At 33.3% G+C, this 12,251-nt stretch overlaps 1 protein-coding gene across 1 annotated transcript in view; it reads right to left on the reverse strand.

Moving 5' to 3' along the window:
- LRRIQ3 (leucine rich repeats and IQ motif containing 3) overlaps positions 1-12,251 on the reverse strand; it is an 83,405-nt gene that overhangs the window by 26,251 nt on the left and 44,903 nt on the right. Inside the window, exon 6 of the mRNA XM_081144616.1 lies at positions 4,355-4,475. Within this exon, the coding sequence (XP_081000742.1) occupies positions 4,355-4,475 (121 nt within the window). The remainder of the gene's footprint in view (positions 1-4,354; positions 4,476-12,251) is intronic.

The following is a 12,251-nucleotide window of genomic DNA, read 5'->3' on the forward strand; positions in this document are numbered from 1 at the left end:
GATTCACCAAAATTATGTAACAATAACAATTATGTAGATCCATAATAAAATCACTTCAAGATGTAATAAACAAAACTTGATAAAATTAGGGAGAAGTCAACAAATCCACAATTATGTAGTAATACTTCAATATATCTTTCTCACTTCTTGGTTAAGCAGACAAAAGAAAAATCAGCAAGGAAATAGAATATTGGAATAACAATGAAGAGTTCAATCTAATGGACTTAGCATTTATTAACTAAGTTTTAGCAAACACCAAGGAAAATATAGAAGCCAGGATTGAAAAGGATTCTCCTTATGAAGTCCAGGAAAGTGATAAGAGGCTACTTCTTAAGAGACTGTTCCAGCACTCTTCTCACTCAGTACTCCAGGCACTGCTCATCTTACAAGTAAGGGGAAATAAGTAAGTAGTCCAGAAAGGGTCTGCAACTCAAACACAATGCTATTACTTAATATTAACTACATGGGAGAAGAAAGAGAGTGTCAAACTACCTAATCTTCCAAACAAAGTTTGACTGAGCCCATATTTAAGAACAATCAGAGAAATAAATAATACTAATTATTCTGAAACAAATAACATTATATTAAAGGAAGGAGAGATACTGCTAAGAAGAAAAGGTATTTTTCATGCTATGACTTTGAATATAGGCTAATATGTACAAGTTAGTAAAGTGAATGAAAATAATCCTAAATAGAATGATACAATATCTATATTTAAAAAGTAACAGAAATACTTGTCAAAAGAAAATAAAAGTAGTTTTTAATACTGAATTGATAAAAACTCATGCCATAATAATCATAATCATAATCATAATAATCTGTTCAAGCAAAATTAGTACAATTTGTTTGCTTTTAAAATCAACCTTTTTTTTTTTTTTAATTGATTTCAGACAGAAGAAAGGAGAGGGAGAGATAGAAACATCAATGATGAGTCACTGACTGGCTGCCTCCCACATGCCTCCCACTGGGGTCAAGCCCACAACCTAGGCATGTGCCCTGACCCTGACCAGAAATGGAGTCGTGATTTCCTGGGTTCACAGGTCGATGCTCAATTGCTGAGCCAAAATCAGCCATTTTTTAAAGCAAGTATAAGGTAATCTGCTGTTAGTTAAATGAAAAAACAATGAGGAAAATGTTATTTTTACTCTAATTCTTCTAATGATTTTACATAAGTAAGATACTTTTCAGCTCCAATGGCTTTTTTAACATCAGAAATATTTTTAAAAAATGGGAAATAATAGAATTTTATATAAAGTGGTGGTTGCACAATATTTAAAATAACACTGGGTATGACAGTGTTTTAGATTTCATAGATTCAGATAGCTTAATCTAATACAACCATATTCCTATGTATATGATTTAATTATTACATAGCAATACATTTACAGTCCTCAGGAGGCATCATGGTTAAATAGAAAGGGCACTAGACTTTGAATGAGGAAACAGGGCCTGGAAATAGTACCAGCTCTGGCACTTCTGGATTATCTGACCTTGGATAAATTATCTTAGCTTTTTAAATTCACTTTCTTCATCTGCAACACAGATATAATAAATTAAATTAAATGTTACAACGTGACATTATCTAGCACTAGGGAGGCTAATGCACTTAAATGTTCATGATCCATTGCTTGTGGCTGTACAAAGCACATACTCAAAAGGGAAGTCTATCAGGACTCCACCTGATTTGAGTGCTGTTCCAGGGGTTTAGATACCCCTTGATTAGAACAGGACAGGTGTCCCCAAACACCCTACTCGCTCCTTTTTTCCTTTCTACTTTTCCTTTCTACCACATATTTAATATAAAATGTGGATACAAGTCAGCTTAACTTAAAATATTAACATAGGCTTCAGTTTAAATAGATTAAATAGTTTAAACATAGTTCTTTTTCTCCCTCAATACCATGATCAAAAAACAAAAATAAACATGCAATGACAATGAGAAAAGAAAGGCAGAAAATAGCAGTGACACAAAAAACATTTGCAAGCTAGAAAGCTAATAGATGAAAGGTAACTAACAAAAGACAATGTAAAGTTGAAATTTAAGATTTGATGCAGGGAAGCAAAAAAGAAGAAATCTGATTCACAACGTAGGACACTAAAGAGGTGGGGAATTAGAAGCATGGTTCAAAGGACTGTTAGAGGCATAAATACATCAACAGACACTTTGGCTACCACTAATAACCAGGTGGCTCCTACACTCCTATGTCCTGATAGGAGACTAAAGATTCACCCTTTGGAGAAGTTAAACCAAAGAGATTCTTGATTCAGGAACATCAGGCACAGTTAAGGACAAAGGATGATACCTGACTGAAAACTGGAAGATAAAATGAAAGTGCTCTATCAAGCTTTGCTGAGAACAATGGCAGTTACTCATGTATCACAGACAGAATATTGGATGAGTCTTCTTAAGAAACCCTGTACCACACGTCCTTCAATAAAACAAACTCAACTCAAAGCTAGCAGAAGAAAGGAAATAATAAATATTAGAGGAGACAGAAACAAAATATAAAAACAACAGAGAAAATAAATGAAAACAAGGTTTGGTTCTTCAAAAAGATAAACAAGATCAACAACCTTAGCTAGAAAGACCAAGAGAAAAAGAGATGATGGCTGCACAATAGCATTAATATACTGAATGTGAAGTTAAAAACTGTTAAAATGGTAAGTTTTTGTTACACATATTTTACCATACAAAGTAATACAAGAGAAATACCTAGAACTGAGGGATATTTTCAGATTGAAAAGCCACAATAAATTAAGTGGAAAGAAAATCCACCTTAGGTAACAAACAAATAGCAATGACACAAATCACTGTGAAATTGCAGAACAGCTGTTATAAAGCAAAAAATGCTAAAAGTTTCCAGTCAGGAGGGAAAATAATAAACAGATGTTCATATACAACAAACTAAAAACCAAATGGCAATATACATTTCAAAGGTAACACTGGAAGCTAGAAGAAAATAAAGCAATTAAAAAAATTCTGAAGGAAGTTCTACTCAGTCAAATCATCAACCAAATATAAGCGTAGCATAGACTTTCAAGGTTTTAAAAATTTACCTCCCATGTATAATTTCTCAATAAGCTATGAAGAAGACACTGCATTAAAATAATAAAATAAGCCAAGAATGAAAAAGATACAGAATACTGGAAACAAGGGTCCCAACACAGCATAGAGACAAATTCTTAAGATCACAGTTGAAGATACGATAGCCATTAAGATTAGGTTTAGACAGGAAGCAGTTCTGAAGAAATCAGCAAAATGAAAAGCTCTAGGAGAAATATCTTGAAAAAAATATATAATGCACTTGGGGATAGTAGTGGTATCAGATTTTCAATCAAGTTTAAAAAAAAATAAAAACTAGTGTAAGGAAGGAAATATATTCCTAATATATTGTGTGGCTCAACTGCGAGTAGTGTTTACATAGTCATAAAAATTAAAACATTAAATATTAGTTAATGCCCAAATAGTGATATATAATTATATGGAATAATAGAGGAGGAGACATGTAAGCATGTGTATTAGGAAGAATTTATAACTTTCTAATCTGTATATTTATAAAATGTTAAATGAGAAATGGGTATTTTATCCAGAATGCTTAACTTACATTTCATGGAGTCATATATTTATAGTTGAAAATTAACATGCCCAATTCCTAAAGAATTTAATTATTCTTTATCAAAATTTATTCATAAAAATGGAACTGCCTTTTGACCCAGTGATCCCACTTCTGGGAATATATCCTAAGAATCCCAATACACCAATCAGAAAGAATACATGCATCCCTATGTTTATAGCAGCATTATTTATAATAGCCAAGATTTGAAAACATCCCAAGTGCCTAGCAACAGATGAGTGGATAAAATAGATACGGTACATTTACACAATGGAATACTACAGAGCTGTAAAAAGGAATGAACACTTACCATTTGCAACAGCATGGATAAACCTGGAGAGTATTATGCTAAGCAAAATAAGCCAGTCAGAGAAAGACAAATACCATATGATCTCACTGATATGTTGAATCTAATGAACAAAATAAACGGATGAACAAAATGGAACCAGAAGCATGGATACATGGAACAGACTGGCCTGTGCAGAGGGGAGGAGTAGGGGTGACTGGATAAAGAAGGTAAAGGGATTAGCTAAAGAACATATATGCATACCCCATGGACACAGACAATGGTTTGGTGAAAGCCAAGGGAGGGGAAGGGAGGGCTGGGTAGAAGTGGGCAAAGGGGGGGAGGGGAACATCTGCAATAATTTTAATAAAAACTTTTTAATAAAAATATTTTAAAAATTAAAAAATAAAATGAATAAATAAAATAAAATATTTCAAAAATTCATACGACTAACCTTTTTCAATTAGATGTCTTGGTTTTTTGCCAATATCTTTTGTCTTTAATTCATATAAAAGAGAGGAAACATGTTTTCTCTGTTTACCTGTATTTTCTAAATAAACAGGAGAATGAATATTCTGTGGAAACAAAATAAAAGTGTTGTCACCAATGATAATCTCATATATATTTTAGTTCTCTAAGAATTCTCACATGTGTTAAACATCTATTTGCATTTTAAAACAACCACAAAACCTGTGAGACAAGCCAGAGTTAGGAAAGGTGAAAAGAACTCCATTGTATGTGATTCTGCAGCACTGTTTTTCTATTAAGAGTTAATGATATACTTTTGACAATGCTCTAAGAGACATTAAGCAAAAAGGGGACATTTCAGGAGGATGCCATAATTAAAAGAACTAGCGGAGTGGGGAAATAAGGAATAAACAGAGAAGTGTTAACTGTTTAGTGTTGCCCAAAAAGCCTAAAGGAAATTTCAGAGTAAGAAAGGACAGGAAAAATTATTTCACAGAACACTAAAAGATAGTAACAAAGGAAGAAAGAGAAATGGGACTAGAATTACCACAAGTCTTAAAAGTTCAAATGAATGGGATATGTGTGGGAGGAGTAACAAAATATAAAGGAGCTCCGTAGAGAATGGGCCACTCTCAGATGTAAACTAGGCAATGTCTGTAAAGTGGTTGGGAATGTTTTAATAATTAGTATTGTGTTATCCCTTTTTCTCTTCATAGTCCATCCAGAAGTGATTCAGAGGATCCACCAGGTCATCAGGAACCCAAGCTCTTTCAAAATTTGTCACATCTATCTTACTGCATCTATATGGCTTCTATACTCAATGCTGACTCATGAGTCAAGATAGTTACTAGAGCTCCAAACACAATGTGTGTGTTTAGTCAGCAATATGGAAAAAAAGGGTAAAATGATAAAAGACAGGCCATGTGTCTTAATAAACTTTCCAAGAGGTCCTTCCAAATAACTTTAGCCTAAGTCTCATTGGCCACCCATAAGTACAAAGAAGAGCATAAGAAATACGGCCTTCTTGCTAGGTACTTTGCTGCCTAAAGTAAAATTGAGGATCTCTTACCAAAAAAAAAAAAAAAGAAGACAGATATTAGTAGGCAATCAATAACAGTATGCCACAGAAAAAATTCAGAATCTTGGGAGGGGATATACATGTGTATTTTGAACAACCTTCCCAGGATATTATGCTTTCCTTGACAAGAACCACTGATCTTAATTCTGAAGACTCAAAATATATACCTTCAAACAGTTCTCCTTTCTGAGATGTTTGCTTTCATATATTTGTTTATGGAATACTTGTATAGTGCTTATCATTTGTCATTGTTTTAAAGCTCCATACAGATATTAATTTATGTAATACTTATAACAACCATGAGCTAAGTAAGCTCTTTCACCTAGAAAATGGCACAGACATCTTATACTCAAGAGCACTGAAGTTATCTCATTCCTCCAAACCTACTAATAATTTCTTCTAGTTTTGGTGACTAGCACCATCTTCATCCATTGAGAGGAAATTCATATAAACTCTCTAATATGTGATAGCTGATAAAAGTTTGAAATAGAGAACTCATCAACATATTTCCCCTACCTTGACCTCCACTTTTACAAACATCATTTATTCTACAGTTTAGCAGAGACACTTGGATATGTGTCTTAGTCCCCTGTATTTACAATTTTCTGCCCAAATCACTATACCATACAACAGAGATATATTTATTTAAATATCCTTGAGATTCTTTCTATCTTTTAAACTCTGTGTGTGATGTTCTCTAATTTATTTATTGAGAATTATTTGTCTCTATGTGGTGATTCACTGTGCAAGAGTATTTGAATGCTCAGGGCAGGTACTAAATGGTCTTAGACTAAATCTCAGTTTTTGTTCTTCACTAAAAAAACTTTTCATTAATCAATTCTTACACAACAAAATTTCTTTTCAATATTTACATGATAAAAATATACTTTTTGCTAGAAAAGCAAATAAGTAGTACTTTTGAGCTCATATAGTCTTTTTATAGTTTGAAAATTTTCTTACAGTTGCCAAGAATAATTTTAATATAATACACAATATCAACACATTATCAAAATATGAATTTAAATAATGTTTCTATTTTCCTCTGTGGTCAATTCTTTCTTTCAAACAAAGTATGACAAAAAATGCAGACAGCTGTTTTGCAACAAAATCTGTAACAATCAATTCCAAATACTTTTGCAACCTCAAATTTGCCCATCAATCCTGTTCAAAATACATCATTTTAACTCTTCAAGTTGTCATCATTCTTGTATCTTCTTACTTCTAAAAATTTTCCCCCATTTTAGTAATCTCTGTCTCTCCTTCCTAACAATGTAATTTATCATATATTAAAAATCACCTCAAATTTTATTTCAACCACAGAAATGGATCCTTTCTTCTAATCTCACGCTTATATTCTGCTTGAGAAAATAATAAAAGTGGAATATAAGGATATCTTCAACAATTCTATTTCTATTAGTACTTAGTCTTTACCTTCCCCTGATAGAATAAAAATACTAAAAATAAAAATTAAAAGTATGTATCAATCAATCTGTCAAATCTGAGTATCTGCCCAGCCATTGTGGCTCAGTAGTTGAGCATTAACCCATGTGCCAAGGTCACAGGCTCGATTCCTGGTCAGGGCACATGCCCAGGCTGTGGGCTGGATCCCTGGTAGGGGGCGTGCAGGCGGCAGCCAATTGATGTTTCTCTCTCATAGATGCTTCTCTCTCTCTCTCTCCTCTCCTTCTCCCTTCCTCTCTAAAATAAATAAAAAAATATTTTTAAAAATCTGAGTATCTACTCTCTATCACAAACACAGTTAGTTAATTTACAGAATCATAAAATTTGAAAGTCCCCAAATTAAAGAAATAGTTCCTTTTTAGAAATAGATTTTCTTTAGTTCTCCCACTTATCCTTATTGATACACATCACCATTTGTCATCATTTAAAATAATTTTCCCTTCCTTGGCTTTTATAAAAGAATTCATAACAAAGGGTGCATATGTGACAGTGAAACAAATTTATAGGAAGGTGATCAGAGTCTAAAGTCCTACATAAACTAAGGGTTACACAGCTGTTAACGTACAGAAAATGAGCTTTTCTGTTATATGTACTGAAGAAGGAAACAGAAGGGTGTGCCCACTTATGGACTGACTTTTGAAATCATGGAAAAGAAAAAGTTATCAGAAGCTTCGAACAAATCAAGTAAATATCTTGTTTTCAATAACAGAAATTATATTGTTAACTAAAGTACCTTAAAACAATCACTGGTACTCAATGTTTGGAGGAAACACTTTAAGGATGTTTGGTAGCATCTAGAAATGGAATAATCAGCAGGGAGTAGTATAAGTTGACAACGAACCAATAATTTCATTTTTAACAGGGTCAAAATTAATTCAGGTACAAATCTCTTTAATATGAGAAACCTTAATTTCAGCAGTATTTGATAAATGCTTTTACTACTTATGAAAAGACTATACAATTAGGTGGAGATCAGAGACGTTGAGTCATCACTTGGAAAAGAGAAAGATTAATAGAATGATGCCAATCTGAAGGGAGCTCTCCAGCACCTTGATAGGTGGTCCTGTTTGTAGTCCTCTCCTGACCAACATTTATATGCATGATTTGAATAAAAATATAAAGGAAATGCTTATCAAATTTTTATGTGAGGTAGTAAAAGAACCACATTGGTTAACACTAGACAGAAATTTAAAATATTATCAATAGACTGGAGCAATGGGTCAAATTAAACAGGTGAACTTTCATAGGAATAAATATTGCAGGTGGGAAAAATTCATTTAATCATTGTAATACATAACGTAATTTAAAAACCTGAACAATAAGACTAAAATATTTTATTTAATAGTAAATTAATTAAAAGTTTATTGTGTGATGACCTTATACTACGCTGTATCAAGCATTTCATCAAGAGTGTAGGAAATGGTAGTCTTACCAAATTCATTACTGATCAGAACCATAGCTGAAGCACTATGCCAGGTCAGGGGAACACATTTTCAGGTGATTACTGATAAACTGGAACATGAAAAGAAAGCAGCCTACCTACTGGATTATTTTTAAAGTAAGCCCTATATAAATAGGCCATGATGAAATCCAGAATAGAAAAAAGCTCACAAAGAGAGATTTAGGCTCCTCACCTCCTTCAACTTCCATCTTCCTGACCTTGTGAAATGATTCTATTCTTTTGTTCAAACCATTAAAACACAGAATTTGTTCTCTATTTTATTCTTCTTTGAAATCCTCTATGTAAACCAGAGGTGGGGAACCTTTTTTGTGCCAAGGGCCATTTAGATATTGATAACATCATTCACGGGCCATACAAAATTATCAACTTCAAAATTAGCTATGAAAAAAGCTCCTAGATTTATTGAATTTTGAGTCCTGCCTGCGGTTGTCTTGGCAGGGCCAGACCAAATGATTCCCCACCCCATCAGCAAATCTCGGTAATTCTACCTCTTAAATGTATTTCAAACCTGTTCACTTCTATTTTCACTTTACTTCTTCTAGTCTAAGCTACAATCATCGCTTCCAACTATAAACAGCCTCCTATTGGTCTCAGTATTCACCCTGGCTTTTTACAAGACATTCACATTTTTTAAAATGTAAATCTGATCATGTTTCTCTTTAGCTTTAAATCCCCTCATAGCTGTCCAAGGTGCTCAGTCTTTACCATGAGCTACAAAAACCCAGTAAAATATGTTCCTTGACCACAGAGCCAAACTCATCTCATGCTACTAGACTTTATCCATGGTATTCCTGCCACACTGGATTTCATTCAATCCCTTGAACCGAACTAAAAACAAGATACTGAATACCTCAGTTCCCTGTGCAAGCTCTTCTGTCTTACCTAGAACACGCTCTTTCCTATACTTGGCATAGCTAACTTCTTACATTTCAGGTCTTAATTTTAAATCTTATCTACTCAGAAAAACATTCTGTGACCATCTTATAAAAAGTAGGCTTCCTCCCACAATTCTCTATCTCACCACCCTATTTGTTTGATTCATAGGATTTATCACAATTCTGTTTGTTTACTTGCGTTACAACTAGTTTTTTTGTTTTATTTTTAAAAAATTGTTATTATTTTGAAGATTGTCCACAAGAGCAAGGACTTTGCTTGCCTTGACTGCACAGTGCCAAGAATGGCCATTGGTACTCAGAAAATATGCAATATTTGTTAAATGTTGAATGAATAGTACCAAACAGAAGTACTAAAAGGAATAAATGGAAGTTTAGGAACTTTGGTTGAATATAATATAAAATGAAACTCCATTTTTTTGGAGAGAGTCCAACAACCAGACAGAATTTTAGCAGAAATACCTAGCTTGTAATTTTTAAAGGACTCTATTCCAGGTGACATGTCAACATTCCCTCCATTTGTTTTGAAATCTTACATACACAATAGTTACTCCAAAGGTTTTCATTCAGCAAGTCTTTACAACTCCCCAACCCATTCTTCTAAGCTCCTTATGTACATCAACTTAGACTCTCTGACTTTTTTAGTCTCACCTACTTTATCATTCTTCAGTATGCTACACACACACACACACATAAATATAATCATCTTGTAGGAATAATGGTGTCTTTACTCATGCACATCTCTCTACCTATTCTTCTGATATTACATTACAGCAAGCCAGAAAACAAAAATGATAACAAAAGAGTTCTCCAGTGATGATATTCAGCAAAGAAGCTGAGAAAAACTCATCTGCAACAGGTATGAGAGTAGGGAGAGACATCTGTATATCAATAAATCTCACCCAAGAATAATAAAAAATTATCTTTGAGTGTTATTAAAACTTGAAATAGATGAAATGGGGAGCTATGCAGCTCCCTATGAATGACAAACTAAATAATAAGTACCTGGTTGTCAAATATCAGATGAATAATTTCACTAGATATTTATTTCCCCCACGAGAGATGATAATTTATCATTTAAAATCTGAAGAGTGGTGGCAAAGGTAACAATTTCCTCTATCTTTTTTTCCAGTAATATGTTATACTAAACTCTCCTGACTTTGAAAATTCAGATTCATTTTCAACCCTTCACTTTGTGAGTTTCCCTTCTAGTTAGTGTTCTGAAGAATGTGGTTTTGTTTTCTCATTATGTATTACACAAATTAGAGTCCTTAACGTTAAAGGAAATTACACGTCTTTAATCAAAGGAGATTAACACAGGTTCATTGTTATATTATCTGTCTATTCCTATACTGTCCTATACCCAAAAAAGCATTTGCTTTGTCTATATTATATATTGTTCATTGTATGTAGGCTCCATTTCAAGGATGAGCCTAAAACCTGTGTAGAGTTACAGTCAAGTCACCAGCCTCTTGGTATCCTGTCCCACTGTGTGTATGTATGTGTGCGTGTGTGTGTGTGTGTGTGGTTTGTTTGTTTGTTATGTTGTTGTTTTTGCTCTCTTCCCTCTTCTCAAGAAAAAAATCATCTTTAAGAATGGTAATCGAGACCTCATTTTTCCACATAATAGCCAGAGAGAGAACTGTAGGAATATGCTATAATCCAAACTAAAAGGGTTGCCCTTTTTCTCTAATGAAAACTGTTAGCTCTCATGTTTGGCTACACAATCTCTCATTAGTTTAGTGAGCAAAGCCTTCAGCACAGGAGAGGCTAATGGATAGTGATCCACGTATGGCAAGTGTCACTTGAGCTCTGCTTTTAAGAATATCGGCTGTTAACAGGAAAAATCATTGGCAAAGGTTCATGATTTAAAATAAAGTTTTACACTAAAAAATTACTTTTTAAGATGGTCTCCTATAAACAACTAGCAGGTTTAAATGTAACCTGAAAAACTATTGCTATTATTTGATCCCAATCTTTCTTTATCTTAATAAAAAAGATTAGAAGTAATAACACTCTTGGTACATGGGGAAGAGAATTCACAAAGAATGAACTAAACTAAATAAACAAATACAAAGAGTAGCCAAGGGAAATAGTGTGGCTGAATATTACATTTTGCTGCAAATGTCCAATTAAGGTACACATGGGAAAAAAAGCATCATAGAAATATGTGCTCCCTCAGTTCAAAAATGGTTAGGGCCTAAGGTCTATCCTTACCAAGATCAGGGGTGCAATGTGCAAATTACCAAAGCCCACTCTTTGTCTTCTATATCACTGTGGATATTTGGTAGTAGCAGTCACTGAACCGGGTAAAAAGAAATGCCACAAACATCCATAGTATATTAGGGTAGGTCATAGTTTCAAGTTGAGACAATACAATGCAAGTTCAAGAATCATTATAACTGATACTAGCTAGGTCAAGTAAAGGGCATGAGAGAGTTTCAGAGTATACAGGTTTGTTTTTTTTGAAAATCTTTCCAAAAATGTATTTGATTATTACTGTTATGTCAATGCAATTCTATTCACAATATTATTTTTTCTAATACATTTATTGCATTGTATAATAGTTAACATATTATATAGTAATAACTGAGAATCATTCTGTATCTGATTTACCTAAAGATCACATTTTAAAAAGAGTATACTATAACTAACTCTACATAGTGTCATTTTGCTTATACCTGTCAAAGCACTTACTGTATTCTACCTTACAATAAGTGCTTTTCTTATAGTTAAGTACATTTCTCACCCCTAGAAGAAATTACTCTCTCTGAGAAATGGGACTATGTTTACACATCTCAATATCCCTGCACAACTTTGGATTCTTCAACCTCTGTTGACAGTACCAATTCATGAACAACACAAAATATATATATTGAGAAATTTGATCAGTTTATTCAACAAATATGTATTGGATGCCAACTATATCCATGGCACCATGCTAGGCATTGGTACAAAGTTATTACTTTGTGCATATTTAAATTCTATA

The sequence above is a fragment of the Miniopterus schreibersii genome (genome assembly GCF_964146895.1).
Source record: "Miniopterus schreibersii genome assembly, chromosome: 8".
NCBI lineage: Eukaryota > Metazoa > Chordata > Mammalia > Chiroptera > Miniopteridae > Miniopterus > Miniopterus schreibersii.